General features: G+C 36.6%; 1 protein-coding gene across 3 annotated transcripts in view; it reads left to right on the top strand.

Moving 5' to 3' along the window:
* Positions 1 to 1500: 1500 nt before the first annotated feature.
* The window catches only part of CDK19 (cyclin dependent kinase 19), a 228641-nt gene continuing 211435 nt past the window's right edge, over positions 1501 to 18706 (top strand). Inside the window, exon 1 of one of the 3 annotated variants that reach the window (XM_051997541.1) lies at positions 1501 to 1869. In XM_051997541.1, coding sequence (XP_051853501.1) covers positions 1742 to 1869 — 128 coding nt within the window. In that variant the 5' untranslated portion in view covers positions 1501 to 1741. The remainder of the gene's footprint in view (positions 1870 to 18706) is intronic. The other 2 variants (XM_051997540.1, XM_051997542.1) reach the window with 2 other exon arrangements.

Genomic DNA, 18706 nt, shown 5'->3' with positions numbered 1-18706 from the left:
CTCATCTGCCAGCTCACTGGCAAACCACTCCAGTATCTTTTCCAAGAAAACCTTTGTGTCCCGAGTAGTTAGCCATGACTAAATAATGTGGAAGTGACAGGGTGCTATAGAACTTTGAATATATGATATGGTCAAACCTGTGTTTTAGGAAGATCATTTTTGATAGCTGAATAGAAGATGGATTGAAGTGAAGAGAGACTTGAGGCATTTCAAATAGTCCAGGAGTGAGGTGAGGAAGGTCTGCACTAGAATAGTGATAGTAATCAAAGGAGAGATGGGAGTTCATGACAGAAGTAACAGGAAAATAAAATCCACACTTTTTTATGCAGATGGGTTTTTTTTTGGTATGAAGCCCTGACAATGTAACTGGTAGATTCAAAAATATAATCAATTTTGTCATTATAATCCTGCTGCGATAGTGCTCTTCAAAATATTTCAAAATCTACTCATTTAAGTATGGAAATCCTCATAATTTCTGGGACAGTTCAGTATTGTGCCTAGTTAATGAATGACTCTTCCAATTTTAAATCTTCACTATTGTTCCAAAATGCTACATCCTCTGTGCACATTCAATGTCTTCACATGGCAGGATGATTTCTGCTGCTTAGGCTTCATGATAGGAGCAGCACCTGTCTGAGGAAAGGATGACTGGCCGGCTCTGGTCGTTAACACTCACCTTCTCCTACAATTGCAAGCTTAAGCAAACTGTTGTGGGTTCAACATTTGAACTGCGATTTTGGCTTTGCCATAGAATGGGAATAGCCTATAGGGAAGGACTGTGTAGAATCATCGACCAATCAGAAGGAAGAATCAAGCAAAAGGCTGGGATTCTAGCAGACCAATTAGAGACCCATAGTCTAGTACCGGCCAGTCAGCTGTAGAACTGAGAGGAGAAATAGGCGGGCCAATTGCCTTAGAAAATAAACAACCGTCTGCACTAGAGCATCTTTAACCGACGTGCACTCCCAGTTCCTCCAAAACCCAAGAAGGGAATTAAGGTTTATCTAAAACACTCTTCAACCTTCCAATTAGCGTACTGACTCTGTAGTGTCGGTATGATGGCCTAGCTGCTTCTTGCTTAAGTTATTTTAGAGAAAACGAACTGCAACTTTTTCCGGGCTGTCACAGCGTTCAGAACTACTCACCCTCTCCCCAAAGTAGGAGGGGCGATCGGAATAACGCAGGCGCGGTCACCGGGTGGGGTGTGGGAGCGTGGGGGGAAGGTGAAGCTTCTGCCCGGGGCTTTCTGGGATTTGTATGTTTTCGACGGATAAATTACATAATTTCCATCATCTCCGGGACTACAGCCCCCAGCAGGCTCAGTGGCTCTCAAGGGGCGGGCAGTGTGATAGTTAATGAGCTCGAGGAAACCGAGGTGCGGCCCACTAGGTTCCAAAACACGGAAATGAAGGAGGGAGGCGGGACTGAGGGTGCCTGCGGGAGCCGCCGCGGAGAAGGAGGAGGAGGAGGAGGAGGAGGAGGAAAAGGAGGAGGAGGAAGAGTAGGAGGAGGAGGAGGCCGCCGCGGTTGCGGCGGTGCTCCGTGTTGAAGGCGAGGGACGCTTGAGTTGGGGAAACCGAAGGAGGGGGGGGGGGAGGAAGCGCCAGTGCGCGCGCCCGGGCGCCAGGCGTCTGTGAGGGGAGAAGTGGAGCGGCGGGCCGCGGGAGGTGGCGGCGGCGGAGTGAGTGAGAGAGCGGCGGCGGCCCCCGCGTCCCCCGCGCCTCTATGGGGAAAGCAGACAATGGATTATGACTTTAAGGCGAAGCTGGCGGCGGAGCGGGAACGGGTGGAGGATCTGTTTGAATACGAGGGCTGTAAAGTGGGACGCGGCACCTACGGTCACGTCTACAAGGCGAGGCGGAAAGATGGGTAAGAGCCGCCAGAAGATGCGAGGGGTTGCGGCGGGGACAAGGAGGAGGGTAGAGGCGCGCGCTGAGCTGCCTCCAGCCCTGGGGGTTCCCATTTCGGGCCCGGGCGCGGGGGGTGTGTGATCACGCCCGGGATGGCGGCAGACGGCACGGAGCGTAAGGTCTCTTGGTTTTTTCCTCCCGCTCGTGTTCCGCGCAGGAGGCGCTGCCACCGCCGTGTCCGGCGAGCGCCTCCCTTTCCCCGCTCCCGGTACGCGGTGCCGGCAAAGAGGCGCCCGAGCGGACCTGAGCTGGAGGGAGGAGTCTGCGGGCTTTGGTCTCCTGGGGAGACAGCGAGGGGCGGGCAGAGCGCGGCGCGGGCTGCTAGGCTGCTGCGGCACCGCGGGCACGCCTGTGACGGGCGTCCCTCGACCTCCAATCGGCGGAGGCCCTCTCTACCGGGGGGGCAGTTTAAACCCGGCTGCGGGAGCCTTGGGCAGAGGCGGGGACGTCTCGGGGTTGGGTTGGCCGGGAGGTGTATCTGGAGTTGATTTTTGTCCCTCTAGCTACTACGGGAAGGAACCTGATTCCGAGTGTTACCGGATTGCTACTTCTGTAAATCTTGGGGAAGCGTTCTCTCTCCTGACCTCCTCTTCCTCCTCCTCACCTCCCCACCCCCTTGCAAACTACTTTTAATAATAATGGCTAATATTTATGTTACTGTGTGCCAGGCACTGTGCAACATGCTTTACGCTTAGAGTATCATTTGATCCTCACATCGGCCTTTGGAGATTGTTTCTGTTATAATAATATTAACAGTAATAATCGTAGTAACAATAACTAATATTTATATAGCTCTTATAATGTACCAAGCTCTTTAAAAAATTATCTCATTTAATCCTCACAACAACCTTTGGAGGTAGGTACTGTTATTCTACAGCAAAATAATTATAAAAGCTGACATATATATGGAAAGCTTACTATGTGCCAGGTAACTGGGATAAGGTCTTTACAATTGTCATCAGATTTGATTCTCACAACAATCCGTATAGGTAGGTGCTATTATTAAAATAATAATTTCAACTAACATCTACATAGTACTTCTATATAGCACTTAGTGTCAGGCACTGTGCTGCTTTATAATTATCTCATTTAATCCTCTCAACAACCTTGAGAAGTAGATATTTTTATTATAATAATTATTTTAGCAGCTAACATTTATATAGTATTATGTGCCAGGCATTGTGCTAAGTGCTTTATAATTATTTGGTTTAGGCTTCACAACAACCCTTCAGCTAGGTGCTGAAATAATAATAATAATTACTAACATTTATATAGCACTTTACAATGATCTCATTTGATCCTCACAACAACTCTGGTAAGTAGATGCTATTATAATAATAATAGCTAGCATAGTGCTTGCTATTTTCAGGTGTTTTATAATTACTATCCAATTTTAACTTAGTAAAAACCTTGAGAAGCTATGGCTGCAATTATCTCCATTTCACAGCTGAAGAAATTGAGTCAAACAGGTTAAGTGACTTATCCATAGTCACATAGCTATTACATGTTGAGGCTAGATTTGAACTCAGATTTTCCTTATTCCAGGCCTACCACACTATCCACTGTGCCACCTAGCTTCCTTTTCTAGAACCTTGGGACGCTCTTTAAAAACCACCAAAAAAAAAAAAAAATCCATCTGTATCAGACTGCTTTGTGGGACTCTGCTATTAAACTCTTCCTAAATTCTAGATTGTGGTCAGGCCTCTGATTAAATCCTACCTCCTTCAAGAAGCCTTTGCTGGATCTCCTTAATTCTGGAGCCTTTGCTCTGTGAATTATCTCTAATAATAATAATGTGTACATAGTTGTTTGCATGTTGTCTTTCTAGATAGTTAGTTTCTTTTTTCTTTTTTTTTAATTTTATAACTTTTTATTGACAGAACCCTTGCCAGGGTAATTTAGATTGTTAGTTTCTTGAGGGCAGTTACTGTTTTTTTTTTTTTTTTTTCTTTTAACTTTGTATCCCAAGTGCGTGCTTAGTACAGTATCTAGCAAATTGTAGGAACTTGATTGGGAGTTTGAAACATTCTTAGAGAATTTCACCCAAGGTGGTGGTGGGATGGGAACAAAGTGGTAGCACTTGGATTAAGGAAAAATCTGAGTTGAAATTCCACCTCAGTTGCCTACTGGATATGTGGCTTTGGGCAAGGCATTTAATCTTTAAACCTCAGTTTCCTCATTTTGTAATATGGTTACAATAATATCAAGTACGTCACAGAGTTGTTAGGATCAAATGAAATAACATGGAAAGAGCTTTGCAGTTGTCTTTGTAATTGTTAGCTGGCTGCTTCCATCTCCTGACAACGACTTGATTCTTCATCTTAGGTAACTTTGTGTCAACATTTACTCTGGTTTTTTATTTTAGATTGATAGGGAAAGTTGCATTGAAATGATAGTTATAAGTGGATATTCTATATTGTGTGGGGAGTTCACAGAAGGGTTCACACAGATGCAACTTGCAAGCCTATTCAGGACAGAGAAATAAAATTACTCCTTTTTTTTTTTTTTTTTTTGTATTATAAATAAAAACCCAAGATTCTTAGGGACAACTAAAAAATGCCTTTATGCTTGAACTCGCTGTTTTCCACAATTATGTACGTTTCCAAGAGTGGAAAGATGTGAAAGATGGTCTATTCTCATTTGAAATAATTTATAAATTAGTTGAAGAAATATCAACTAGCTTGAAATTTGTCAAACTTTAAGTGTTGTGTGTTTACTTATGCATTCTTTTTTAATCATAACTTTTTGTTTTCAAAACATATACAAAGATAGTTTTCTTTATTCACCTTTGTGTTTAAAACCTCTCCCTGTCCCCTAGATAGCAGGTAATCCAATATGTTAAACATGTGTAGTTCTTTTGTATATATTTTCACAATTATGCTGCACAAGAAAAATCAGATCAAAAAGAAAGAAAGAAAGAAAGCAAACAACAAAAAAAAAGTGGAAATACTATGTTGTGCTCCACATTCAGATCCCACAGTCCTCTTTCTGAATGCAGGTGGCTCTTTCCATCACAAGTCTATTATAATTGCCTTGATTCACTGTTGAAAAGAGGCAAGTCTATCAGAACTGATCATCGCATATTCTTTTTGTTGCTGTGTACAATGTTCTTTTAGTTCTACTCACTTCACTTTAGCATCAGTTTATGGAAGTCACTTCAGGCCTGTCTTACATAAGCATTCTAATGATGATAATATTTTTGTAGTTATTTAAGGTTTAGAAAGTTTTAATCAGAAGTCTATAAGATAGTAATTTTATACAGCTTACTCATCCTTTAAGTAGGATTTGAATTTAGGTCCCTGCTGCCTTCAAGGCCAGCATTCTTTCCACTACATAGTCCTAAGAAAAGGAAACCAGAATAAACAGTAAAAGTAGGGTATGTGCCATCATATTTGGAGTTTGAACTTTTGTTTAGTTTTTCCCTTCAAACAAGATGTGTTGTCAATGTCTATGCAACTTCATCCCACAAGTACTTGAGAAAAGACTTTTTTTCCCCTCTCTGTAAGAAATAATACAGTGTTATACAAATGAAACAGGTTAGTGATAGAGGCTGCATACTTTAATTAATAGGATCCAGAAAACTTAGGTTCACATCTTACCTATGATATCAATTATGTGACCCTAGGGAAGCTACTTGGAGTCTGTTTTCTCCTTATGAAAAATTGAGATGATAATAACTGTGCTATCATCACAGGGTTGTTCTAAGCCTCACATGAGATAAGTTATGTGAAATGCTACATAAATTTCCTTTATTATTATTTTGAAAATAGGCAGTTATTTTTCAGGTTCTTCTGGTTTTAATCTCCTTTTTCATTATTTTAATCATCACATATAAATGAATGTATATACTGTCTTGGGCGTCTGCTTTTCCTGCTTCATTTTTGGCCATATAAGCTGTTTAGATCAAAGTATATGTGATCTGATTACAACTGTTCTTTTTAAAAAATGTCATTTAAAAATTGGGTTATTATCTTTGCCTCATATATCCTGTATTTTTTTTTTTTTTTTACCTTTGTAACTTTGTTTTGATTTTTTTTTTTTTTTCTTTTCTTTTCCTGGTGAGGCAATTGGGGTTAAGTGACTTGCCCAGAGTCATATAAATAGTAAATGTATGAGGCTGGATTTGAACTGGAATCCTCCTGTTTCCAGTGCCACTCCTACTGCTCCACCTAGCCATTTCCATTTTCATTTGTTTAGGCATCTTTTGTTGTGTAGTAGGTAGAAAACTGGTCTCTGGACCAAATTCTTCCTCTGACATGTCCTGATGGGTATACAGAATGTCTCAGAGTTGGCTCTAAGCATCTTCCTACGACTATAAGTTGTAGATAAGCTGACTGTCTATTTTGGTCCAAGTTAACTTTATCAGTAAAATTACAAGAATTGTCCCTATTCCAGTCTACTTAGAAATAGGATCACTTTTAGAAAAGCAACTAAAATAATACTGTTTATTCAGGATGTAGCTGAATAAATAAAAATAGTTTTTAATATAGTCAATATATAAGCTTATTTTTATTATTTTTGAACAAAATTACATGATAAGATTTTCTTAAATGCATTTTCTTTTTGTGAAAGTTAAATTTTAATGAGAAGGGACATTTTAAGAATGTAATAATTTTGTCTCTTATTAAAAGAATCATTAAATATTTTACTAAATTCAGCAAAGGCTTTAGGTGAAATCCATTTTAACATTTAAGCACTCACATTTAGTAGAGTTGCTTTCAAGAATTGAAAGTGAGAAAATTGGAAGAAAAAGACTTCAGTTAATTTTTGTAATGGAAAAGTCATACAAGTTGTGTACTATTTCACTAATTTATTGAGCAAGAATCTAGTTAACAATTTAGATTTCCTCATCTTGGTCAATTCCTAATGTGAAAATTCCTAATAATGTTTCTTTGAGCCAATCTACCAGTGCTTTTTAGTGGTAATACGGAAACTGTGTATTAACCAAAACAATTATATAGCACAATATTGTAACCAGAAAAAAAATCACTTAAAATATTACTTATTCTATTATCGCAGTTTAACATTAGAAGAGTTGTCATGTCTTTACATGTATGAGTTGTATTTGTATTGTATGTATGTATTCGTATTATATTTATTACTCATACTTTAAGACAGAGGATCCCAACAGATTCCTGGATGAATTTTTTTCATGAAGTTAGGTGATAAATATTTTGAAGTTGCTTTTGGAGTATATTGTTTCTTTAAGGAAAAAGGCATTTAAACTTTTAAAAGATCATGTTACCAGAAGTTAAAAAAAAAAAAAAAAGTAATAAAATACCCCCTTTCAAGTTTTTATAGTCACAAATTTCAGGTATTTTTTACCTTTCTGTATATCAGAATTAAAGTAGATTACATATATATGCAAAGTCATTTGGGATTGCTTTATGAAAGTTGACCCAAAAAATCTCATTTAGCAGTGAAGCCTTATTTTTATCAGATAAAGGAAAATTAATCAAATTGCTTCATTTCATTGTCAGTAAGGTCTCTTCAGAAATCATTCTGTGGTTTTGTTTTGAATTATTATTTATGTTAATACTATTCTTCAACTTTGTAAATATTGTATTGACTTTGCTCAAACTGCTAAAAATGATATAATACAAGTCATAATACAAGATGTGCTTTATGTATTTCAGCATAAAACATATCCGTGTTTGGAGGTATTGTGTTTTTACTGCTTTTTATTTATATACCCAAAGTTCTGTGTAGTCTAGGCACAGCTCAACACCATTAATTTATTTCTCAAAAGATCTGTTGACAGACAGTTTATGTGAGCATATCAGTAGAAGAATAGACAATGAATAAATTCCTCATAGATAACATTTTCTTTTTTCAGCTAACCTTTGGAGTTGACTGGTGTTGGGTTATTTTATTTTGAAATATCATTATTATTAATAACAATAGCAAGTATAGTGCTTTAAAGTTTGTGGAGTACTTGACAAATATCTCATTTGATACTCACAGCAATCCCAAAAATTACATGTTGTTATTGTTGCCATTTTACAGAGGAGAAAGCAGGTAGAAGTTGAATGAGTTGTCCAGGTTTACACAGCTTTTGAAAGTCTGAGTCAAGTTGTTTTTGCTGAGGCAATTGGGGTTAAGTGACTTGCCCAGGATCACACAGCCAGGAAGTGTTAAGTGTCTGAAGTCAGATTTGAGCTCTGGCCCTCCTGACTTTCACTGGTGCACTATTCTACTGTGCTTACCTAGCTGCCCCTGAGTCAAGTTTTAAACCAAAGTCTGCCTGACTCCAGGGCCAGCATTCTATCTACTGTAGGACCATATTAATGTGATTGTTTGTTGATAGTATGGTTATATTAAATTGGCATAGAAATACTTGTGTATTTTAGGAAAATATTTTTTGAATATTACATGGAGGGAATGGAAAATTGTTTTTCTTGAATTAATATTTTGTACTGTTAATGTATTAGTTATTTTCTAATGCCAATTCTGAACTCTAGAACAGTTTTTTAAAAATAGCGAACTTGGCATTAAAGGACTTTGGTCCTTAATAAAAAACTGGTGGTACTAATTCCTGTGAGGAGTTTTCTGAGTATGTTTATGTGGTGTAAATTGTACAGGATGAAAGATTGTCTCAAGAGAAAAAGCATGATGTAATTCAGGATACAAATGTGCAGCAATTTTTTTTTAACTTAAGCATTCAAGTTTTTGTCCAGAAAATAATTTAGACAGATCAAAGAGAAAATTTAAAACCTGCATAATTATTAAATAGTAGTTGTTCTTGTAAAGTATAATGAATTGTTTCTAATAAATGGAGCTTCCTTTAAAGGAATGCACCAAATTGATGGTTATTATTTTTTTCCCTTTGTTTCATTTTGTTACTAAAATGAAGCTTTGTGGCTAGTTATCTTACTTTGTTGGTACATGGTGCTAATCAGGTCATGGACTTAATCCCCATTTGGGCTAGCTAATTTTGCTTTCTTCTGTATTCACAGATTATAATCGTGACTTTGACCAACTATAATGCAGATACTTAGGGAAACTGGATGCAATTGTGTTGAATCTGTATTATTCTGTCACCTGGACTTGGAGTGGAAAAGCTCATACTTTATTGAGTCAATTTAAAGCATCTTCAGCATGCAGGAAAGACATTACTGTGTTATTGTAGTGGTTATAATAGCATTTCAAGAGGACTAATCTGAAAGGAGTAAAAATTGGGTTTATTGTTCTTGGCTGAAGGGCAGGTTTTTGAATTTTTGCTTTTGATTTTCTTTAGTAAAATACAAGCTGCATTATTATCTTATGGAAGGAGGAATTTCATAGTGTTTGGATAACTTGAGTTAATTTTTGTGCAGTTTTTCTAACAAGTATTTTGAAAACGGTTTAACTTTTATTTCCTATATTTTAAGTCTCCTCCATTTTTAGTGTCGTGACAGGAAAATAGAAAGTTGTGTGATAAATGGTAGGGTGATACTTAAGATGTTTCATGTTTTTTGATATTATGAAACTTAGTCAAATTGGGAAATAATACGTATATTAGAAAAGGATTACTGGAACAGCAATCAGGCTTCCAATGCTAGTAGACCTTTGGTTTCTCCTTAGCACATCTCTTAGAATTGTTTAGTGGATTAGAATTGGCCAAATACTGCACTTGAAATGTTATATCAAGCTTCATTGAAGCTGTAATGATGTAATGATTGTAATGGATTTGGCCCAGGGAATCTGACTTCTCTTTGCCTGATTGAGATCACTGTTTCCTCCACTGATTTCTTTTTCCTCTGCTATTACATGAGGAAACGTAGTGAGAGGGTTACTCTTAAATTTTAAATTGCTTCAAAGATTGATGGAACTTAGATTGAAGGGTTTTAGCTCCTTTATTTTATTTGTAAAATTTTATTTATTTTTAATACCCATTGCTTTATGAATTGTGAATCACCCCCTCTGCCCCCCCCCCCCCCCCAGTCTTACTTCTTAGGAATGCTGAGAGCCCTTAGGGGAGATGGGAGCCAAACCAGACATTGTTAGCTGGTTCCCTCTGGGCTGAAAGGTCTTATACCTCATCCAGAGTTTCCCCACTGACTGTGACCCTCCACAGATAAGGATGTAATTTTTTTTTCATTCAAATTCACACATGGATCCCTTGCACCATTTCTCCATGCACCCACTGATCCATGGTAAGAAACCCCCATCCAAAGTACAGCTTATAACTTAAAAGCTGAGATACTAAATTCAGTTCTATTCTTACAGTTACATAATCTGAACCAATTTCTTTAGTATTTTACTGATATTATCTCAATTTAACTTTACAACTCTTTACAACAACAACTCATAGATTTTATTATTCATATTTTATACTTGAGAAAATTGAAGCAATCAGGTATTGAGTGATTTGCCCAAAGTCTTACAGCTAGTTAAGAGTCTGAGGCTGGATTTTAACTCAGATCTGTCTCATGTCTCTCCTTTCCTTTCCCAACTGGGACTGTATCATGATCTACTGATTTTTGTCAGATGGAAAAAAGGTGAAGAGGATGTTCAGGAAAGAGTCCTTACTTAGGACTGAGATCCAGCCAGAGGGCTTCATATTTTCAGCCCATTCCTGCTATCCCCCAAGCTGGGCAGTCAGTCTGTCTAAAATAAGAGTGAGAGAACAGAGTGTGTTAACAATCCCTGTGGTGGAGGGGAGGAGGGGAAAGTCTCCTAATGAGCTCCCAGTAGAAACCTGCATATTAGCCTGTGTCTCTACCAAAAGTTTGGATGTTGAAAGGGAAAAAAATATTGAGTTATTGCTTTGAGTACATAAATTAATATACTAATTCAAAAGTCGATTTCTTAGTATTTAGTTTTTTTATTTTTTAAATTTTTTTACAACATTATCCCTTGCACTCGTTTCTGTTCCGATTTTTCCCCTCCCTCCCTCCTTCCATCCCCTCCCTCCCTCCCTCCACCCCCTCCCCTAGATAGCAAGCAGTCCTATATATGTTGGATATGTTGCAGTATATCCTAGATACATTATATGTTTGCAGAACCGAACAGTTCTCTTGTTGCACAGGGAGAATTGGATTCAGAAGGTATAAATAACCCGGGAAGAAAAACAAAAATGCAGATAGTTCACATTTGTTTCCCAGTGTTCTTTCTTTGGGTGTAGCTGCTTCTGTCCGTCATTTATCAATTGAAACTCAGTTAGGTCTCTTTGTCAAAGAAATCCACTTCCATCAAAATATGTCCTCATACAATATCGTTGTCGAAGTGTATAATGATCTCCTGGTTCTGCTCATTTCACTTAGCATCAGTTCATGTAAGTCTCTCCAGTCCTCTCTATATTCATCCTGTTGGTCATTTCTTACAGAACAATAATATTCCATAACATTCATATCTTAGTATTTAGTTTTAAACAAAAATCTAGACTAAATAACCTACAAGTTAATCAGTGGAATAGTAGTTTGTTTTCATTATTGTATCAATAAGCTTAGATAAAGTTTTTATTGAGCACTTAGTATGTTCCAGTTCCAGGCACTGTATATATGATCTGTTATTCTCTCTAATCATTTAAGCATTTATTAAATTTCTGCTTTGTATCAAGCAGTATACTAGAGAAAAAGACACAAATGTGACAGTTCCTGCCTTCATGAAGCTAATATTCCATTAGAGAAGAAAACATGTACCTATATATGTATATGCAAAATAAATATTATGGGTGTAATATATAATATGATATATATATATATATAATGGGTATAATATAAAGTAATAGTGTGAGGGAAGCTCTAAAAAATGGGATCCAGAAAGTGCTTGTATAAAGGATGATATCAGCTGTAAGAGTGTAAAGAGGGAATACATTCCAGGCAAAGAGACATCCTATTCAAAGCCGGGGGTTTGAGAGAGGAAGGGTTCTGTATGAAGAAACTAGAGGGCCAAGAGAATATGTAAAGAAGAGCAATAATGTATAATAAAATTGGAAAGATATTTTGGGCCCATATTTTTATTAATGAATTTTTTTTATTAAAGCTTTTTATATTTAAAACATATTTTTCCCCTTCTCTCCACCTCCTCCCCAGCTGGCAAGTAATCCAATATATTATCAAACATGTGCATTTCTAATTTATACATATGTCTATAATTATCATGCTGCAAAAGAAAAATCAGATCAAAAAAAAAAAATGAGAAAGAAAACAAAATGCAAGCAAACAAAAATAGAGTGAAAATGCTGTGTTGAAATCTACACTAATTCCCACAATCCTCCCTCTGGGTGTAGATTGCTTTCTTCATCACAAGACCATTGGAACTATGGTCTTGGTTTGTTTTTGCTTGTTTTTTTTTTTTTAAATGCTTTTTAATTTAAATATTTTTAAAAACACTGAACAGAGGAGTTTATATTTGATCTAAGAGGTCACTGGATCATTGATTTAGATTTGAAGGAATTTCAGAGGCTGCAGAGTCTTAACACCTTTCTTCACTCATAAGAAAATTGAGGATGTTTTTGCTCAGGATAATACAGCTAGACAGAATTTGAACTAACTCAAAGTTTAGTCTTTAAATCACAATGCTCCCTCAAGTTTGAGTAGGGAGTGAACTTTGGCAGTTGTGGAGCATCCAACTCAGGTCACAGTTCTTTTATGACTTAGTTGGATTTAGTTGGGTCAGCCTTCTGTCTGTGAAGTGTCTTAACTTAGCTAGTCATAGTATACTAGTCAGCTATATTTAAAGTATCTGATTAAAACCTACTAGATACTGTGTTTTTCTGTCTGAGCAATCCTTAATTAGGATGGGGCAAATTGGACTAGCCCCAAAGGAGCCAACTTCACAGTGTTTGGTGTGCCTTTTCTCCATGGCAACCACAGCCTTTTTACTTCATCTTGTGTTCCTTTGCCTGACATTTGACAGGTGCAACTATGCCACTGCTGGTGCCTCTGGTCAGAATCTTTGTGCTAGGTTTCATCCTTACACCCTCACCATTCTTCTGCATCTTCTGCTCCTCTTGTTTTATATGAAAGAAATGCCTGTATTTTCTGAAGTAGCTTTTAGGAAACAAGGGTAACCTCTGTGACATGATTTGTAGGAATAGAATAAGGCTTAGATAGAGGATAGATATAAAATTCAAAAAGTTGCATTTGGAAATTGTTGCAGAGTTAAAAGACATACCTTAAATTTGGCTCTAAAGTGATCAGTCACTAAACATCTATTAAACATATACAGTGTGCAAGGCCTTGTGCTAAATTCTGGAGCTGTTAAGTATAAAAAACGAACAATTCATACATGGCACAAGTTTAACATTCTAATGGAATGGGAGAGAAATTTGTAAATATATATAGCATTAATATAATGTGAATGAAATATATTAAAAGTAGCTGAGTACAAGGTAGCAGTAGAGGGATGAAGAAAAAGTTTCATTTAGATTTAGAAGATAGTGCTTATGTTGTATCTTTTTCTTTTAGCTGCTTGTTTTCAAAATATATGCATATGAAAGAGTTATCAAACTGTGCATAGCCTTTGATCCAGCAGTGTTTCTACTAAGCTTATATTCCAAAAACAATATAAAAAAGGGAAAGGCACCTGTATGTGCCAAAATGTTTGTGGCAGCCCTTTTTGTAGTCTCTAGAAACTGGAAAATGAATGGATGCCCATCAATTGGAGAATGGTTGGGTAAATGGTGGTATGTGAATGTTATGGAATATTATCGTTCTGTAAGAAATGACCAGCAGGATGAATACAGTGAAATGAGCAGAACCATTTCAACAATGATACCGTATGAAGATGTATTCTGATGGAAGCGGATTTCTTCGACATAGAGAAGATTTAACTCAGTTTCCATTGATCAATGATTGGCAGAAACAGCTACACCCAAAGAAAGAACACTGGGAAACGAATATAAACTATTTGCATTTTTGTTTTTCTTCCCAGGTTATTTTTACCTTCTGAATCCAATTCTTCCTGTGCAACAAGAGAACTGTTCAGTTCTACACACATATATTATATCTAGGATATACTATGGCATATTTAACATGTATAGGACTGCTTGCCATCTGGGAGAAGGGGTGGAGGGAGGGAGGGGAAAAGTCGGAACAGAAGTGAGTGCAAGGGATAATGTTGTAAAAAATTACCCAGGCATATATTCTGTCAATAAAAAGTTATAATTATTAAAAAAAAATAAAAATAAAGATATTTCAAAAAGAAAAAAAAAGAAATGATCAACAGGATGATTTCAGATGAACTGATGCTAAGTGAAATGAGCAGAACCAGGAGATCATTGTACATGGCAACAAAATTATACAATGATTAATTCTGATGCACATGACTCTCTTCAACAATGAGATGATTCAGACCAGTTCCAATGATTTTGTGATGAAGAGAGCTATCTACACTAGAAAGAGAACTGTGGAAACTGAGTTTGGATCACAACATAGCATTTTCACTCTTTCTGTTATTTGCTTGCATTTTTTTTTTCATTTTTTCCAGTTTGATTTGGTTTTTCCTGTGCAGCAAGATAATTGTATAAATATGTGTGCCTATATTAGATTTAACATATATTTCTATCATGTTTAACATATATTGGACTACTTGCCAATAGGGGAGGAAGTGAGAAGGGAGGAAAAAAACTGGAACACAAGGTTTTGCAAGGGTAAATGTTGAAGAATTATCCATGCATATGTTTTGAAAATAACAAACTCTCAAAGAAAAAATATGCATAAACAGTTTTCAACATTCACCCTTGCAAGAGCTTGTGTTCTAATTTTTTTCTTTTTCCCTTCTTCCTACCCGTTCCCTAGAAGGCAAGTACTCCAGTGTTAAACATGTACAGTTCTTTTATGTGTATTTCCACAATTATGTTGTACAAGAAAAATCAGATCAACAATGCAAACAACAGAAAAAAATTAAAAATACTATGTTGTGATCTACACTTACTCCCTACAGTCTTCTCTCTGGGTACAGATGGCTCTCTTCATCACAAGATCATTGCAACTGTCCTGAATTATTTGAGTTGTATCTTAAAGGAAATTAGGAGCTCTATAAAGTAGAGGTTGAAAATGGAATATATTTGAATCTTGTGTAACAGCAAGTACAAAATTAAGGAGATAAGTGCCCTATGTGAAGGATAGGGAAGGCTAATTTGACTAGGTTTTACAGAGTGTGAGAAGGGCAATAATGGCCTATAAGTCTGGAAAGATAGGATGGGGTCTGATCAAAATTTATATATTTAAAATTTTTTTTAAATTTATTTTTTATTATAGCTTTTTATTTACAAGATATATGCATGGGGAATTTTTTAGCATTGACAGTTGAAAAATCTTTTGTTCCAATTTTTCCCTTCCTTCCTTCTCCCCACCGCCTCCCTCAGATGGCAGGTAGACCAATACATGTTAAATATGTTAAAGTATATCTTAAATACAACATATGTATACATGTCCATGCAGTTAATTTGATGCACAAAAAGAATCGGACTTTGAAATAGTGTACAATTAACCTGTGGAGGAAATAAAAAATGCAGGCAGACAAAAATAGAGGATTGGGAATGAGTTCACACTCATTTCCCTCAGTTCTTTTGTTGGGTGTAGCTGGTTCAAGTCATTTCTGCTCTATTGGAGCTGATGTGTTTCATCTCATTTTTGAAGAGTGCCACGTCCATCAAAATTGATCATTATTTAGTGTTCTTAAAGTATATGATGATCTCCTCATTTCACTCAGCTTCAGTTCGTGTAAGTCTCTCCAGGCCTTTCAGAAATCATCCTGCTGGTCATTTCGTACAGAACAATAATATTCCATAATATTCATATACCATAACTTATTCAGCCATTCTCCAGTTGATGGGCATCCACTCAGTTTCCAGTTTCTGGCCACTATAAAGAGGGCTGCCACAAACATTTTTACACATACAGGTCCCTTTCCCTTCTTTAAGGTCTCTTTGGGATATAAGCCCAGTAATAACACTGCTGGTTCCAAATTGCTCTCCACAGTGCTGGATGTATATATATTCCACCAACAATATATCAGTGTCCCAGTTTTCCCATATCCCCTCCAACATTCTGCATTATCTTTCCCTGTCATTCTAGCCAATCTGATAGGTGTGTAGTGTGTAGTCTTAATTTGCATTTCTCTGATTAATAATGACTTGGAGCATCTTTTCATATGGCTAGAAGTAGTTTCAATTTCTTTGTCTGAGAATTGTCTGTTCATATCCTTTGACCTTTATCAAATGGAGAATGGCTTGATTTCTTGTAAATTAGAGTCAGTTCTCTCTATATTTTGGAAATTAGGCTTTTCTTTTTTTTTTTTTTTTTTTTTTTTATAAATTTTATTTTATTTAATAATAACTTCGCATTGACAGAATCCATGCCAGGATAATTTCTACACGACATTATCCCTTGCAATCACTTATGTTTCGTTTTTTCCCCTCCCTCCCTCCCCCCCCCCAGGATGGCAAGCAGTCTATATATGCTAAACATGTTGCAGTATATCCTAGATACAATACATATTTGCAGAACCGAACAGTTCTCTTGTTGCACAGGGAGAATTGGATTCAGAAGGTAAAAATAACTCGGGAAGAAAATCAAAAATGCAAATAGTTCACATTCATTTCCCAGTATTCCTTCTTTGGGTGTAGCTGTTTCTGTCCATCATTTCTCCAATGAAACTCAGTTAAGTCTCTTTGTCAGAGAAATCCACTTCCATCAGAATACATCCTCATACAATATCGTTGTCGAAGTGTATAATGATCTCCTGGTTCTGCTCATCTCACTTAGCATCAGTCCATGTAGGTCTCTCCAAGCCTCTCTGTATTCATCCTGCTGGTCATTCCTTACAGAGCAATAATATTCCATAACATTCATATACCACAATTTACCCAGCCATTCTCCAATTGATGGGCATCCATTCATTTTCCAGTTTCTAGCCACTACAAACAGGGCTGCTACAAACATTTTGGCACATACAGGTCCCCTTCCTTTTTTTAGTATCTCTTTGGGGTATAAGCCAATAGAAACACTGCTGGATCAAAGGGTATGCACAGTTTGATAACTTTTTGGGCATAATTCCAGATCGCTCTCCAGAATGGCTGGATTCGTTCACAACTCCACCAACAATGCATCAATGTCCCCGTTTTCCCGCATCCCCTCCAACATTCATCATTGTTTTTTCCTGTCATCTTAGCCAATCTGACAGGTGTGTAGTGATATCTCAGAGTTGTCTTAATTTGCATTTCTCTGATCAATAGTGATTTGGAACACCCTTTCATGTGAGTGGTAATAGTTTCAATTTCTTCATCTGAAAATTGTCTGTTCATATCCTTTGACCATTTATCAATTGGAGAATGGCTTGATTTTTTATAAATTTGAGTCAGTTCTCTATATATTTTGGAAATGAGGCCTTTATCAGAACCTTTAATTGTAAAGATGTTTTCCCAGTTTGTTACTTCCCTACTAATCTTGTTTGCATTCGTTCTGTTTGTACAAAAGCTTTTTAATTTGATATAATCAAAATTTTCTATTTTGTGATTGGTAATGGTCTCTAGTTCATCTTTGGTCACAAATTTCTTTCTCCTCCACAAGTCTGAGAGATAAACTATCCTATGTTCCTCTAATTTATTTATAATCTCGTTCTTTATGCCTAGGTCATGGACCCATTTTGATCTTATCTTGGTATGTGGTGTTAAGTGTGGGTCCTTGGAAATTAGGCTTTTCTGATTAAAATTTAAACAGAATTTATATTCAGTCTTGGAAGCAATAGTTACCTAGTAGTGTTAATCGAGTAAGGGACTTTGATGGTTAGATTTGTGCTTAATAAAAATTATTTTTCTGAATGAAGGATGGGCTGGAGTGATGAGAAATTTGAGACTGGGAGACCAGTTAAGAGTCTGTTGGAGCATTGGGATCTTTGGTAAGATGGTGTATGACATGGTGTATGACAGATGAGAGAGGTGGTAGATGTTAAATTTGGTAACTTCAGTGTGTATGGTAGGAGAAATAACTGAGGTTTTGAACCTCGATGACTAGAGTGATGGTATTTTGGCAGAAATAGTGAAGTTTAAGAAAGGAGAGGGCTTTGGGGAAAAATAATTCAGTTTTGGATATGACAAGTCATTGGAATATTTACTTTCAAATGTCCAGTAGTCAGTTTGTGATGTGAGACTGGAATATAGGGGAAATATTGGAGCTGGATATGCACTTGGGAGTCACTTGTTAAGAGAAAATAAGTAAAAGTCAATGAAACTGATGATCATTAGAGAGTAGAAGGAGGGAAAAGGGCCTAGATAAAATCTTAATAAACAGAGGATAGACAAGTGTCAGATGTAGCAAAGAATTCAAGGAGGAAAATATGAATCAAGAAAAGATGATTAGATTTTGAAATTAATAGGTATTTGGGAACTTTGGAGAGAACAGAAACCAGGTGACAAAGAATTGAATAATTGCGGGGAGAAAAAGTGGAGGCATAAGAGATAGACAGCTTTTTTTACACAATTTATTGTGTATATATCTTGTATCTACATAGTTTATTATCTCCCTTATTAGAACAAGAGCTCCTTGATGGCAGGGATTATTTTTGCTCTTTTTATCCTGGCACTTAGTACCTGCTTGAAAAATAATAACCCCTTATTTTTCTCAAGAGTTTGGCTGAGAGGAGAGATATATATGAGGGATTGTCATTTTTATTGAAATTTTTTTTTTTAAGTATGGGGAAGACTTGAAGGCAATAAAAATTTTTTTTTCATATATTTTTATTAAAAAATTCTGAACTTAAAAGCACCAAATAAAATGTGCATTTATTAGAGTAGAAGAGGGATATGTATTAAGTTGCTGATTTGTATATAATTTTTCTTTTTTTAATAGCTAATAAATAATATATAA

The sequence above is a fragment of the Antechinus flavipes genome, chromosome 4 (genome assembly GCF_016432865.1).
Source record: "Antechinus flavipes isolate AdamAnt ecotype Samford, QLD, Australia chromosome 4, AdamAnt_v2, whole genome shotgun sequence".
Lineage (NCBI taxonomy): Eukaryota > Metazoa > Chordata > Mammalia > Dasyuromorphia > Dasyuridae > Antechinus > Antechinus flavipes.
This window is presented reverse-complemented; position numbering and strand designations above follow the sequence as displayed.